This window comes from Tenrec ecaudatus, chromosome 2 (assembly GCF_050624435.1).
Source record: "Tenrec ecaudatus isolate mTenEca1 chromosome 2, mTenEca1.hap1, whole genome shotgun sequence".
Taxonomy (NCBI): domain Eukaryota; kingdom Metazoa; phylum Chordata; class Mammalia; order Afrosoricida; family Tenrecidae; genus Tenrec; species Tenrec ecaudatus.
Genome location: NC_134531.1, coordinates 158,148,549 through 158,162,405, shown reverse-complemented (window position 1 = coordinate 158,162,405; position 13,857 = coordinate 158,148,549). Strand labels below are relative to the sequence as shown.

General features: G+C 53.6%; 1 protein-coding gene across 1 annotated transcript in view; it reads right to left on the bottom strand.

Moving 5' to 3' along the window:
• The window catches only part of AFAP1L1 (actin filament associated protein 1 like 1), a 44,284-nt gene extending 30,650 nt beyond the window's left edge, over positions 1-13,634 (bottom strand). Inside the window, exons 1-7 of the mRNA XM_075542710.1 lie at positions 13,486-13,634; positions 8,467-8,651; positions 7,140-7,223; positions 6,157-6,254; positions 4,894-5,005; positions 1,564-1,662; positions 733-944 (exon numbers count right to left, since the gene is read on the bottom strand). Of these exons, the coding sequence (XP_075398825.1) occupies positions 733-944; positions 1,564-1,662; positions 4,894-5,005; positions 6,157-6,254; positions 7,140-7,223; positions 8,467-8,651; positions 13,486-13,634 (939 nt within the window). The remainder of the gene's footprint in view (positions 1-732; positions 945-1,563; positions 1,663-4,893; positions 5,006-6,156; positions 6,255-7,139; positions 7,224-8,466; positions 8,652-13,485) is intronic.
• Between the last annotated feature and the right edge of the window lie 223 nt (positions 13,635-13,857).

Below are 13,857 nucleotides of genomic sequence, written 5' to 3'. Positions count from 1 at the left end.
TGTTTCCGACGCAGGTCTGCTGGGCAAGGCTCGGCAGCAGTGCTTTTAGGGAAGCACTTTTACGAATGGGTTCCTGAAGTGATCTGCAGTCTCCGGCTTTGGAATTCAAGGTGTATTTTCTTTTAGCAAATACTGGTGACCAGAGATCGGGAGAAAGATGGGGCTTTCCACCCTGCAGAGTGTTCAGGTCTCAGAAACCCACTGGGGCAGTTCTGCGCTGCCCTACAGGGCAGGGCGGCTGAGAGTCGAATCGACTAGATGGCAGTGGGTTTTTGCTTTGGAGTGACCAGAAACCTTCCTTAAAAAAAAAAAAAAAAAGAAATAAAAGCAATACAACACGGCCGGGCTCCGTCTTCTGAAAGACAGACACACTGGACGCCTGCAGCTGTGTTCTCTTGGCTGATAGGATTACGAGTGGTTTCTATTGTTTTTCACCCGTTTTAAACACAAACAGATTAGCAGACAGTGAAAAACAATACGAGTCTCACATTAGTGTTTTGGTTTTTTTCCTCGTGGAAAGCATCACCCTGGCAAAGCCCATTACAGGTCTTCAAGGGGCTCCTGACGTTTGGCTCCAACCAGAGAGCGCAGTTCTCAGAAGGCCAGGCCTTTGCCCGTCGGAGAGGAAGGCGGCCCGGGCACGCTGCCGCAGACCCACGCACACACGTGAGCAGAGACAAGCTGCGGACAAGCCCCGGGGAGCCTGCAGCTACCCATCCGCCTCCGACTCACCAGAAGCTGGTCCTCCCTGATGATGGTCAGCTGCTTGGCCCACTGCCCGAAGCGCTTTTTCCGCAGCAGGAAGGCACAGATCCTGCAGTCCCTCACCAGGTGCATGGAGGCCTCCTCCGAGGGCCACTGGTGCCTGGGCCGCTGGCCCTTCCCCTCCTCCTCCTCGTCGTCGTAGGACTCGTAGGAGCTGCTCATGGCGTCGGAATCATTGTCTGAGGGAGACGCGGGACAGGACGCGTGACTCCCCCGGGGAAGCACCTCACAACCCTTGCAGCCTTCCCGTCTCCGAGGCGTGGGGACGACACAGGGGCGGGCGCAGGCTGGGGAGCCATGGTGGTGACCAACCGCTGTTTGCAGAGCACATCTCCAAGGGTCAGCGTCCTCATCGGTAAAATGGTCCCAAGGACTAAGGCTGCCTATTCACCGGGCTGCTGGAAGAGCCACGAGTGTAGCGTGCTTAGCCGGGTGTCTGACACCCAGTGAGTGCCCCGTAAATATCAGCCACTCTCCCCACAGCTGTCGCCCTTCGTTGACTCAGATGACCCTCGTAGCAACCCGGAAGACCCCCACTGTATAGACATGGCGGCTCGCGGCTCCAGAACAAAGGAGTCCCCTACGATCAGTTACTAGGGCAGGGCAAGGGCTGGATAAATAGGTCCTGGCTCCCCATCCACTGTTTCCACCACTGGACCCTGGGGTGACCCAGGGCAGGCTGTGGGGCCTCTCTGACAACCATGGTCTAGGGGAGGGAGAGTGGGCACAGACTACGCAGGGCGAGGGCAAGGCCGGCCCTGTGAGAGGACAGGCCCTGTTTGGATGGCCGGTACTCACAGGAGGTCTTCAGCTCCCCGTTCATCCTGGTGGCGGGGTAGCTGTTGTCTGCGTCTTCGTAGTAGCCATCCACTATCGAGTGGGGCGGGCTGCAGCTGTCTGTGGGGTGGGCAGAAAGAGCCTGCACTTGGGAGAAATGCAGGCTGGCCCCAAGGCCAGGGCTGGCGAAGACCCCGGGCACCCACGGCTCCTCAGGGACTGGAGTGAGAGGCCCCTGCAGCTCCTGGCCAGGTGCAGTTCTCCTCTTGACACCTCATCTCCTCTAGCTCCCCACATGCCCTCTGTCACCAGGAAATGTGCCCAGGCCTGTGTTCACGCTAATCCCTGTCCCTGCTTATCCTCCACCAGAGAGCTCTGATTTTTCCCTCAAGACCCAACTCAAAGAGCTTTCCTTGGCCCTCGCAGGCAGAGTGGTCAGCCCTTCCTCACTGTCCCCAGAGCGTAGGGGCGGCTTTGCTCCCTGTGCTTACAGGTGTCGTGTACCTGATGTTGGGGCTCAGCTCTCCCTCCAGCTCTGCCTTTGCCTCATCTTCCAGTGAGGCATTCCCTCACTTTCTAACACATCCCTCCTTCTGTCCAAGAGGAACTTCCTTTCGAACCCTTGAGACTACACAGGAAGAAGAGGACCGGAGGACATAAGAAGGGTGCACACAATTAAGGAATCCAGCAGCCACTGATGCTGAATTTTCAGAGCGCAGTTGCTTGTGGCTGGAATGTGACATAGAACAGGGGCTGGCGGGACGGCTCACACTTGATTTCTGCGTCAGGATGGATTCGAAGCCATTGAGTCAACGCTGACTCACCGCGATCCTCTTTTTAGGACAAGGCAGAACAGCTCTGTGATTTTCTGAACTGTCACTTTTTGTGGGAGTAGAAAGCCCTGTCTTTCTTCTTCAGAGGGGCTGGTAGCTTTGAACTGCTGACCTTACGGTTAGCAACCCTTCGGTGACCATCTATACTACCAGGGCTCCTGTGCATCAGAATTGACCAGGGGCTATTTTAACATGCAGACCTATGTGTCACTGGGTTGGCTGAGCTGATGGAGTCCATTACAGATGTCCTCAGTAGATTGGGGGTCGTTGAAAAAGACGAAGCACCTTAATGAACCAGGGCTCAGTGGCTGCGAGGATGGCACAGGGTAGAACAGTGCTCCGTTCTGATTCACAAGGTCACAGAACTGAGCCAATAACGTTCAGTAGAACCTAATAATGTTCAGTAGAACATTTCTTTCTTTTTTTTAAAAAAAAATTCTCCATTTATCATAACGTCGTTTACTTGGTACAATTGTGAGGGTTTTTTTCTTTTCTTTAAATTGAGGTGTCATTCATATTGAAGACTGGAGTCTGATTTTCATTAACAAATGCTTCAAGTTCTCTTCAGTGTAAGGGTGCACGTTTTGTTATCTACATGCCTCAGGCTGTTAATAAGCCTTCTAAGTAGAACATTCCTGGGCACATATAAAAATAGAAAATAGATTGACTTCCCAAGAATTGCAACATCTTTTCCTTTGGAACAAGTAAGGTTCTCCCCATCAAAGTCTTCACCTGTGCCGGGTCTGAGGCGCCCTGTCGAAGGAAGTGCTGTAAGGCACAGCCACTCAGCCCAGTGCCCGGCACACAGCATGTGCAGGACAAATGCCAGCTAGCAATAGTATTATCTTCTTTGATTCCCACAAGGCAGGGAGGTGGGGGCCAGCCCACGACAAAGGCAGGGCAACCAAGGTCACACACAGCATGCTAGTGACGGAGCCTGCGTCAGAACCGAGGATGCCAGCGTCAGAATGCTGCTTCAGGGTCCCGGCCCCTCCGGTCCATCTGTTTCCTGAGGATGGCAGCAGCGGGATTCCCAGCTATCAGGATGCACACGGCTCAACCCCCCAAACTGAGGCTCAGAACCCACCTTTCCCAGGAGGCGTGCTGAACACCCAGATGCTGGGGGTGTCCCCTGTGGTGTGGGTGGGGGTGGACTGGGCTTGTTAGGGCACAAGGAGGAGGAGGAGGAGGAGAAGGAGGGATGAAGCAGAGAGAGGAGACCCGGGAGCAAAGCACAGGGACCCTTGGCAGGGCTGGACTCTGCAAGAGGGAGGATATTCCTGGACCGGTTTGGCGAGCTCCCTGGACAAGGCCCTTCTGAGGCCCTCCCTTTCCTCTGGCCCCAGGAACACAGCTCGCTGCGGCCCGTCCCGAGAGAGGGACAAGCGCGGTGGCAGGTACAGGAGCCTCACCCAGCCAAAGGGCTTCACCAAGGGATCCCGGGACCCCTGCACGTGCCCCCCTCCTTCCGTGAGTCAAATAAAACCGCCCTCTCACCCGCAGCAGCTCTTTGTAAAGGTACAGTACCTACGACTACCAGGGTTCCAGAGGGCCCGAGGTCACCTAGCTCCTGCTGGGGATGGGACGACGTCCTTCACACTTTGATCTTATTGACCATGAAAATAATTTGCCACAAGAGCCGCAAGGTGGAAACCACCTTAGGAATTCACCCACCGAGAGTGACGCCTTTGACCGTGTCTACAGCGAGCAGATGCGGGGAGGGGAAGGGGGGCAGCCGTCCTTCCCCTGGGACAAGGTCCCAAAGCATGCCAACCAGGACCCCGACCCCAGTCCCTGTCAAGCCCCCGAGAGCCCCGACCCATGACCCTGAGAAAAAACACGTCGCTCTGACAATACAAGAAGGCTCCACCTACAGATGACTGGATAAATGAATGTGCCACCACCGACATAGAGAAAGCGCAGGCGAGAACTATGCCATTGTTACATGACGAGTCCTATGAAACATTCACCAACAGAGACGTCGCCAAGAGGTGTGTGGATGAACAGAGGAAGCGTCCACGATTTCCACCTGGATCACCTGATGACTCCTGGTGGCTGCCCTCTACGTTGCGGCTGCCTGGTTTAGATGGGGGTCTTGTGATCTGTCTAATCTTCCTGCGAGGTGTTCAGGGCCCTCAGGTGAGTGGCATACAGTGGTGCACAGCGTCCAGGCTGCAACAATGTCGCAGTGGCCGGCTGTGTCAGCTGCACATCTCTCTGAATATGGCCAGCCTCCCCACCCGACCTCAGCTCTTTAAGAGAGCTCCCCTTTTGGACACGGTCACAGAGAATTGATACCTCAGGTCCTGACTTCCAAGGACACACCACTGTTTCCCCCATTCCCCTCTCCCAGGCCAGGCGCTCAGGGTGATTCCTCCCCAGGAAGAGGTGATGTGGCTGAGCAGGCACCAGCCTGTGCGCCCCAGCAGAATCCAGAGGAGTTCCGAGTTGGCTTTGCAGGAGAGGCGCCGTGGCTGTGTCCCCTGCCCGCTCCTCCCCAGAGGCTCCCAGAACTTACTGTGGGAACTGATGTACTCAGGGCACTTGCCAGGTCCCAAGGGAAGGGCCTCCTCATAGTAGTCCTCCTCCGGTGGGGGCTTGTTGGGGAGTGGTGGAGGCACGTCGGCTTCCTAGAGGGGAACAGAGAGACGTGTGAGGTGCAGTAAGTCAGGCGAGCTGGGCCGATGGAGAGGAGGGGCAGGGGGTCCTGGAAGCAGGATCCAGGCTTGAGGGGACGCATTGCTCAGTCACAGAGGCAGAGCAGGGAGAATTCGAGAGTTCGTCTGCTCCTGTGCTTTCGACTCGTGTCTCAGACACGTGTGCAGGGCCAAGCCGTAGGGAGTGCTGCAGTGCACATGGGATCATTGAACCCGGGTATCCCATCGCCTCCTGGGAAGTGGATGCTGGACAACGAGTGAGGAAGACGGGAGAAGAATGATGCACTTGAATGGGCGTGCTGTTGGCAAGGAAGACGGAAAGTACCGCTGGCTGCTGGAAGGAAGACCTGCGCTCTGGGGGGTGGGGTGGGGGTGGAAGTATGGCAAGGATGTTATGGGCCCTTTGCACTAATTCCAGATCTCAGGGTTGGGAGCCCTAGATCTGGTTCAATCCTCATTTTGTAGACAAAATTCTCAGACTCGGAGAGGGGAAGCAATTTTCCCAAGACCACACAGAATAACTAGGGAGAGCATCAGTCGCTTAACTCAGCTTTTGCATTCACCCCATCAATAGGACTACAACCAGATGTCCCTTGGATTTTCGGGGGGCAGATTGGTTTGCTGCATAATCCCTGCTCAACACGAGTATGTTGTGGGCCCCAGAAATGCTCACAGGATGCTGCTCTGTGTGTCCTGGGAGAGAGGGCGGGCCTCTGAGTGGCCCAGGGCTAAGGAGAAAGTTGCTTTTCCCTCAGTGTTATAGGTGGGGCAGAGTCCTCTCAAGAAGTGGGTTGAAATGCTGTACATATGGGGAAACAGGGCTTTCTTCGTCATGCTAACGAGGCCGTGCCACGCAGGGCGTGTCCTAAGATGACTCCCGGCTGAGTTTTCCTGGGAGCACACCTGCCGCAGAAAGAAGCCCACACCGAGGAAGACGGGTTCCATGTGCAATTCCTCTACAAGCCACAGAGCCCAGGGCCTCCCTAGGGAGCCCAAGAAAGAAGAATCAGCACCCCCGAGACCCTGCCTCGGACTCCGGTTCTGAACTCCGAGCCCGCGTGAAGAACAGGCGTCGCGGTACAGGTGCCCCAGCAGCACAAGAGGGCGTGGGACCTCAGACTCACATTCCTGGGAACCGGGCTCTGGGCGGGCTCTGGGCTGGCTCCTTTGCTGGGCTCGCTGTCGTCCTCCGGCTCGTCCCGAAGGTCACTCAGGTCGCAGTCTGCAGTCGGGTATGCCGTGAGGTGGAAGCAGGCATGGAGGGGAACAGCAGAGTGGGGAGAGGAGGAGACTTGGTGCCTGTGAGGTCTAGACACCACCTGCATTTCCTCATCTATAAACAGGGGGCCACGATCCCTGCCGGGCTCATCCTCCAGGGCTATCGAGAAGGCCCAATCCGGGCACGTGTGCGAGGGTGCTGGGGACATGTTCGAGGGTTGTGCTACAGAAGCACTGCTGTCCTAGTCTCTCCATCCCACCAGCACCCCTCACGCAGATCCAAAGCTTCTCCCTGGGTGGAACCACGCTGTACTCCCCGGGGAGAGCCACACAGTCCACTTGAGTGTGCTGGCCCCACGAGTGCCAGAGTATAACTGTGCTCCACAGGTTGCTCCTGCAATGGCGGACTTGTTAGAAGTAGATCGCCAGGCCTTTCTTCCGCGGTGCCTCTGGGTGACCCTGAGCCCGGGTCTTCTGTGTGAATGGCTTGGGCCACGCACATTTCAGCAGGCTGCTTCTAGATAGCGGTCTGGGACCTGGAGCCCCGTGCTCCCGGCAGTCACGACCCGCGGGTGGAAGCAGCAGGTGGCAGGTAACACACTTCTATGCCATGCCTTCTTTGGCCCGGACTCTCACCCCAGCTTCTCTCTAACTCTCTGAGCTAATCTCCGATGACCATGTGGATGGAGATTTTGCCTAGACTCTCAGCGGCAGAGCCCAGGCAGGAATGGACTTGCCCCCAGTCACTTAAGCAATGAATGATACAGTCACCCCAGAGTGTGGGCACCTCCCAGCCCGACCCAGGGTCCCCTCCCAGACAGAGCCAGTGGGTATAGGCACACAGGGCGGGGGCTGGCTTCGTATCTGAGATTGGGAGAGGGTGGCTTACCAAACTCTTCAAAGAGAGACTCCACGAAGCTGGGCCCGGAGTGCAGGTGGGCTGTGTTGACGTACAGGTAGGAGACTTCTTTGGCTGCGAGGGAGGAGGAGAGGCCCCCTGCTGTGAGGGGGAGGGGGTATCCACCCGAGGTGTGGGTGGCTGAGGAGGGACTAGGTTCCCCGAGTCCACTTCTGTCCCACCAGCAGGCATCAGGCAAAGCATGTTCACGTCCTCAGCTATTTGATGGACTTTCAAGGTTACGTGGTTTTCATTTCTGACTGTTCACAGAGGTCTTTGAATACAAGGATGCCCAGAAAGAAACCTAGCAGTTAAACCAAATTATAAGGGCTGCACTGGGGACAGGCTGGGGTCAGAGGCACCAAGAGGAGCCGTCGGCAAGGGCAGCTGGTGACAGGCATCTGCTTTGTTGCCGGGAGGGTGTGGAGACTTCCCACCCCATCACTGGGAGTCCCCTGACACCAGGACGCGTTTACTGCGTGCAGGAGGACCCACAGAGACCCTCTGTCCAGCTGAGGGACTTGGTGTTTAGACGAGAGGGCTCGGTGCTGAGACAGGGAGGGGCATAGATGAGGGGACAGAGAGAGAGGCACAGATAACGCCCTGGAGGGACACAAGAGCGTGTGCCTGTGCATGGTGCGGCGTGCTGAGTGTGCATGGGAGGGCGTGAAGTGCAGGAGTGTGCAGTGGACTGTCGCAGTGCTGTGTGGGTGGAGCAGCATGTGATGTGAATCCGTGTGTACTTGCAGGTGAGTGTGTGAGGTGTGGGGTGGGTATAATGTAGATTCATGTGAGTGCGCCATGCTGCATGTGAGAGTGCTGTGTGTGAGTGTGTGGTGTGTGTGTGGAGGGGTAATGTACATGCACGGGTGCTGAGTGTGAGAGGATGCCGCAGATGAGGCCTGTGAGATGTGACGGTGAGTGTGTGGTGTGTTGAGTGTGAGAGTGAAGTCTGTGGGGAGGGATATGTGCTGGGTGTGGGTGTGTGACGCCTATGCACTCGCAGGCTGGGCGAGTGTGAGTCTGTTGTGTTTGGAGAGGACGTGGGGAGACTGGGTGGGGTGTGTTTGTTATGTGAGTACACAGATGGCCTACGTAAAGGCATGCTCTGTGTGTGGTGTATGTCCTGCAGGGCGTGTGTGCGTGTGTGTGTGTGTGCGTGTGTCTAAGCAGATGAGGAAATTGCGTTGAACACCTTGTGAGGAAGTGCAGACTTCCTCCCACAGGCAGGCCCTGGGGAGTGACTGCAGGTTCTGGCCAAAGGCCCCTGCTGCCCAGGTGCGTGAGCCCAGGGCAGAGTGCTGAGCTGATGGCTGACCTGGGAGGGGCTGCAGGCTCTGTAGGATGGAGGCCACGGCCATCTTCTTCTCCAGGGTGGTGTCACTGAGGTACTCATGGTCCAGGAGGCTTAGCAGCCCTGTGAGCTCCGGGAGCAGCTGCTCCAGCACTGGGGAGGAAGCCAGCGGTGCGCAGTCACGGCTCTGTGCCCGGGAGCCCTGGCCCCTGGCCCGCCATCCAGACCAGGCGGCAGGCAGCAGCGGGTCACGGGCAGGGAGCACTCGGGGATCCTTGGACAGCTGTCCCCACGCTGACTGACGGCGCAGCCTCCCCTGGGAGGGCTCTGCTCATTTAATCCTGTGGCGTCCCTCCAGGCCTCCCCACTGTGCCTCAGACCTCATGTGGCCTTGGCCTGAGGACCGAACTTCCCTGGGCTCACCGGGCAGCTCTGCACCCGGGCAGCTTCCAGAAGAAGTACTTGGTCTCCCCCTGTCCCAGCCTGCCCTCGGCTTTGCAGGTCCTTTCTCACTGAGGCCCAACTCTGCGGGTCTCAGGCCAGAGCGCGCTCGGCTGCCCAGGACACAGGCAGGAAGGGAGCCTTCCTGTCCCATCCGTTCTTATGCTTCAATCTCTGGAACCTTCTGTTTCCGGCGCCTGAGCTGGAGCCAAACTAAACATTAACCCCTCTCACCACAAGCCCCCAACTCTCGATGCCTTTCTTTCTCTCTATACTATGCTGGCGTGTCTCAAACTGGAGTGTGTACGGGACTCATCTAAGGGATCTCTGGGTAGGACCTGAGAGTCTGCATCTCGAACAAGTTCCCAGCTCATGTCCGGGCCGCTGGTCTTAGGACCGCAGGGGCTTCAAGGTCCCCGAGGCCAGTTCATGATGTCACTGGTGTCTCCGGGTCGGAACAGTGACTCGGCCTTGGTTTGTCTTGGAGCTGGGCCAGCTCCACTCCAGCAGCAGGAGAACCCTGTTGCACAAACCACCATCACTTGTGCCTAACTGTAAAGGCTGTAAAGGGCTCAGGGACCAAGCTCCTGTACACAAACCTCCCTGGACTGAGGTCCAGGTAGTATGGCAGGGGCCAGACCAAATCCAGGGATACATATGGTAGCCAACTAAAAAGGAGGGGGAAAGAGGAAAAAAAAAGACACGGGTAGTGGGGGAACAGGGCACTAACCCACCCAAGAGGAGGGCATTGTTTATATCTCCACAGGGAAAGAGGAACCAGACTTCAACCAGGTGCTCTAAGATGTGAATGAAACATACCTGCATGAAGCAGAGAACCAATAGAGAGGTCTGAGGAGCTGGTCCCAATCCCAACTACGTGGACACAGAAAAATTTACTTCAGAGGAAAGCACTGAAACTACAGCTCAGGGAGAGGGACATGTCTGATCAGAGCGCATGGGAGCAAATGAAGGGGGAGGATGAGAGAGTGGAGCACATCCTGGCCCACCAAGCCTTGAGGAAGATATCCTTGCTCAGAGTAGCCAGTGCACAGAGAGGACCATAGGGCCGGCCCCACTACGAGACACAACATCCCTCACTGACCCATAGCTCTATCGGGGACAACACTGGAGACACAGTGTGGGAATTGCAACTGATCTGATCCCACCACACCGAGGCAAAACACTAAGGGCGTGCAACTGAACAGCAAGGGGAATAGAGCAATGAAGCCCAAGGGAATACGAAAAATAGACTTTGTGGCCAGGCTTAGCACCCCATCAGATTCAACTGGAAAACACTGCTAAAGGTCAGCAAATAGACCTGGAACTATTTACAGGCTTTTCTCTCTCTCTCTCTTTTTTTTTGTCATTGGTTTGTTGTTGTTTTCTTTTGTTTCTTTGTTTTGATCTGTCTTGTTTTTGTGCATTTTATTATCTCTGCAGGTCTATCTAGATAAGATCGGTGGGGTAAACAATCTGGAGGAGAAAACAGTGGGACTGATGGTTCTGGGGGCCATGGGAGAGGGGGAGGTGGGGGGGGGGAAGGAAGTGGGTATTAACAAACCCAGGGACAAAGGAACAACAAGTGATTCAAAATCAGTGGTGAGGAGGGTGTAGGAGGCCTGATAGGGCTTGATCAAAGGCAATGTAACCGAGCGGAATTACTGAAATGCAAATGAAGGCTGAACATGATAGTGAGACAAGAAGAAAGTAAATGGAAATAGAGGAAAGAACTGGGAGGCAAAGGACATTTACAGAGGTCTAAATACAGGCATGTACATATGTAAATATATTTATATATGATTATGGGGAAATAGATCTATGTGCATATATTTATAGGTTTAGTATCAAGGTAGCAGATGGACATTGGACCTCTACTCAAGTACTCTCTCAATGAAAGAACACTTTGTTCTATTAAACTGGCATTCCATGACACTCACCTTCCTGACAAGATCGCTAAAGACAAATAGGTGCATAAGCAAATGTGGTGAAGAAAGCTGATGGTGCCCGGCTATCAACTATCAAAAGATATAGCACCTGGGATCTTAAAGGCTTGAAGATAAACAAGCAGCCATCCAGCTGAGAAGCAACAAAGCCCACATGGAAGAAGCACACCAGTCTGTGCGATCATGAGCTATTGATGGGATCAGGTCTCAGGCATCAAAGAACAAAAGATCATCTCATTGTGAATGAGGGGGTGTGAGAAGGGGAGACCCAAAGCCCATCTGTGGGCAACTGGACATCCCCTTAAAGAAGGGTTGCGGGGAGGAGATGAGCCAGTCAGGGTGCAGTGTAGCAACGATGACGATGAAACATACAACTTTCATCTAGTTCCTAAATGCTTCCTACCCTCTACTATCATGATTCCAATTCTACTTTACAAATCTGGCCAGACCAGAAGATGTTCACTGGTACAGATAAGAACTAGAAATACAGGGAATCTGGGACAGATAAACTCCTCAGGACCAATAATGAAGTAGTGATATCAGGAGGGTAGGGAAAGGTGGGGTAGAAAGGGAGAACCTATCACAAGGATCTACATATAGCCCCCTCCCTGGGGGGACTTACAATAGAAAGTGGGTGAAGGGAGATGTTGGATAGTATAAGACATGACAAAATAATAATGATTTATAAATTATCAAGGGTTTGTGAGGGAGGGGGAAAGGGGAGGGAGGGGAAAAATGAGGAGCTGATATCAAGGGCTCAAGCAGAAAGCAAATGTTTTGAGAATGATGATGGCAACAAATGTACAAATGTGCTTGACACAATGGATGGATGTATGAATTGTGAAAAGAGTTGTACAAGCCCCCAATAAAATGATTAAAAATTTTAAAAAGAACACAAAAAAGAAAAAAGTAATTAAAAAACTTAGAAGAGAAAAAATTGCAAAAAAAGGTTTGTCCAACACAGTTCAGCCTTTACTCTTTTAAAAATCATTTTCCCTCCTTCCCCCTCCCCCTCTCTCGTAAATCCTTGATAATTTACAACTTATTATTATTTTGTCATGTCTTACACTGTCCGATGTCTCCCTTCACCCACTTTTCTGTTGTCCATCCCCCAGGGAGGAGGTTATATGTAGATCCCTGTAATCGGTTCCCCCTTTCTACCCCACCCTCCCTCCACCCTTCCACTATGGCCACTCTCACCACTGGTCCTGAAGGGATCATCTGAGCTGAACTTTTTTGTACATGGAATTTTCTCATTTGCATCCCATATTGAGCATTTAATGAAACTGAAGCTAAGGTGCAGGGAGATGGTCACTTCTCTAGGGCTACACAACTGGAAGATCCTGGACAAACACGGGATGGGTCATTCCATTCTTGCCACCACGATGCCTTGCAGTCTTCTTTCTAATTGTACCAAGTCCTAAGGCCGCCTCCTACACACACACACACACACACACACACACACACACACAGTAAAAGGTTGATCCTGATGGCTCCCTGACCCCTTATGTTACCATCCGTGTCTGTCGTCTGTCATCTTGTGATGTCTTGTGTGTCGCAGATGCTGCACACGCCTCCACCAGCAAGTCAAACACCAGCTGAGCTCCCAGACTAAGACAGACTAGGAAGGCAGGCCTGGAAATCTACTTCTGAAAAGTAGCCAATGGAAACTCTGAGTGTTCCTTCGGTGTCTGGCGATTCGGGTCAAAGCCACATGAAACGCGAGCGACCTTCCCCTCCAGGCCAGAAACTCTCCTTGTCATCCCTTCTTTCTTTTTTCAGAACTCAGCAAAATAAAATTCCGGTTTATTGTTGGACAACATTGCTGCACTTACGTCAAACAGGCCAAAAACAAACAAACAAACAAACAAAAAACCCAGCAGCTTCATAGACCAAAAAAGGAAAAAAGAAGAAACCTTTATCTTTGGCCTTTTTAACCATCTCATGCAAACCATCTACTTATAGTACAGCTAAGTACATACACAAAAACAGTTACTGGAAAGCTCGGAATATTATTTTTGTTGCTGTTTTTGCTTTTTTACAAGGTTTTCTTCTCCTTTGAGATTATAATGCACATGGTCACACCACAAGGACAGTCAGACGTAGGACAGAGACGCTCCAAAGGCTGCCTTGGTCATCCGAGATCATTCACAATGGCTGACCCCTAACAATAGGTACAAAAATATAAAATGTAAACAAAAAATACAAACACATTTTCCTTCTAAAGTACTTTTAAGAAAAAAAACAGGGCCTGGGAAGTTTGGGTTCTTTTTGCCTCCCATGTTGCAACTTCACGGTGTGGTTCTGGTGGGGGGTGGGGGTGAGCGCGTGTCTGCAGGGGCGCAGCCGAGGTGGGCGGGCAGGACTCTTACTCAAAGGTGACCACGTTTAGATCCGGAGACGGGAAGTGGAGAGTGAACAGGTCACGGTGGCCTCTGTGTATTTGTTGTGCTGTTTTAAGTTGAACTTTTCCGTTTGCTTTCTAGTCGTCCTCGCCAGTCTTCTGCTTCTTGGAATCCACATCGTCATCCTCATCATCTTCAGCTGCCCGTTTGCCTGTAGCTGCCTCAGCCTCCTCATCCTCATCTTCTTCTGCACCATGACCTTCCTCCTCCTCCTCCTCCTCCTCTTCCCCACCTTCTTCCTCTTCTTCCTCTACCTGTTGTCAGCCTCCAGTTCCCCATGTTCCTCAATAGCATTCCCATTAGCGGGGGCCTCTCTCCCATTCTCCGCCTCCTCTACAACCTCCTTCTCCTTTAAGTCTTTGGTGGTGGTCTCGGAGCTGGTGTCCACGGCCGCGTCTGACATGATGGGGCACGCTGGTGATCCGGTACAGCGGATGACAAAGAAAGCACGAGTTTGGGGACCCTGGCGAGGGAGCTGCCGGAGTCCAGGAACAATGCAGAGATGGCTTTTCAGAGCAGCCAGTGTGTGTGGGGGTGGTGGTGGGGCGGTCTTCCCTTCTTTCTAAGCTACACCAGAGCTTCCAAATCACCTTTGAGTCTTCTGTTTCCTCACCTCAAATGTATGT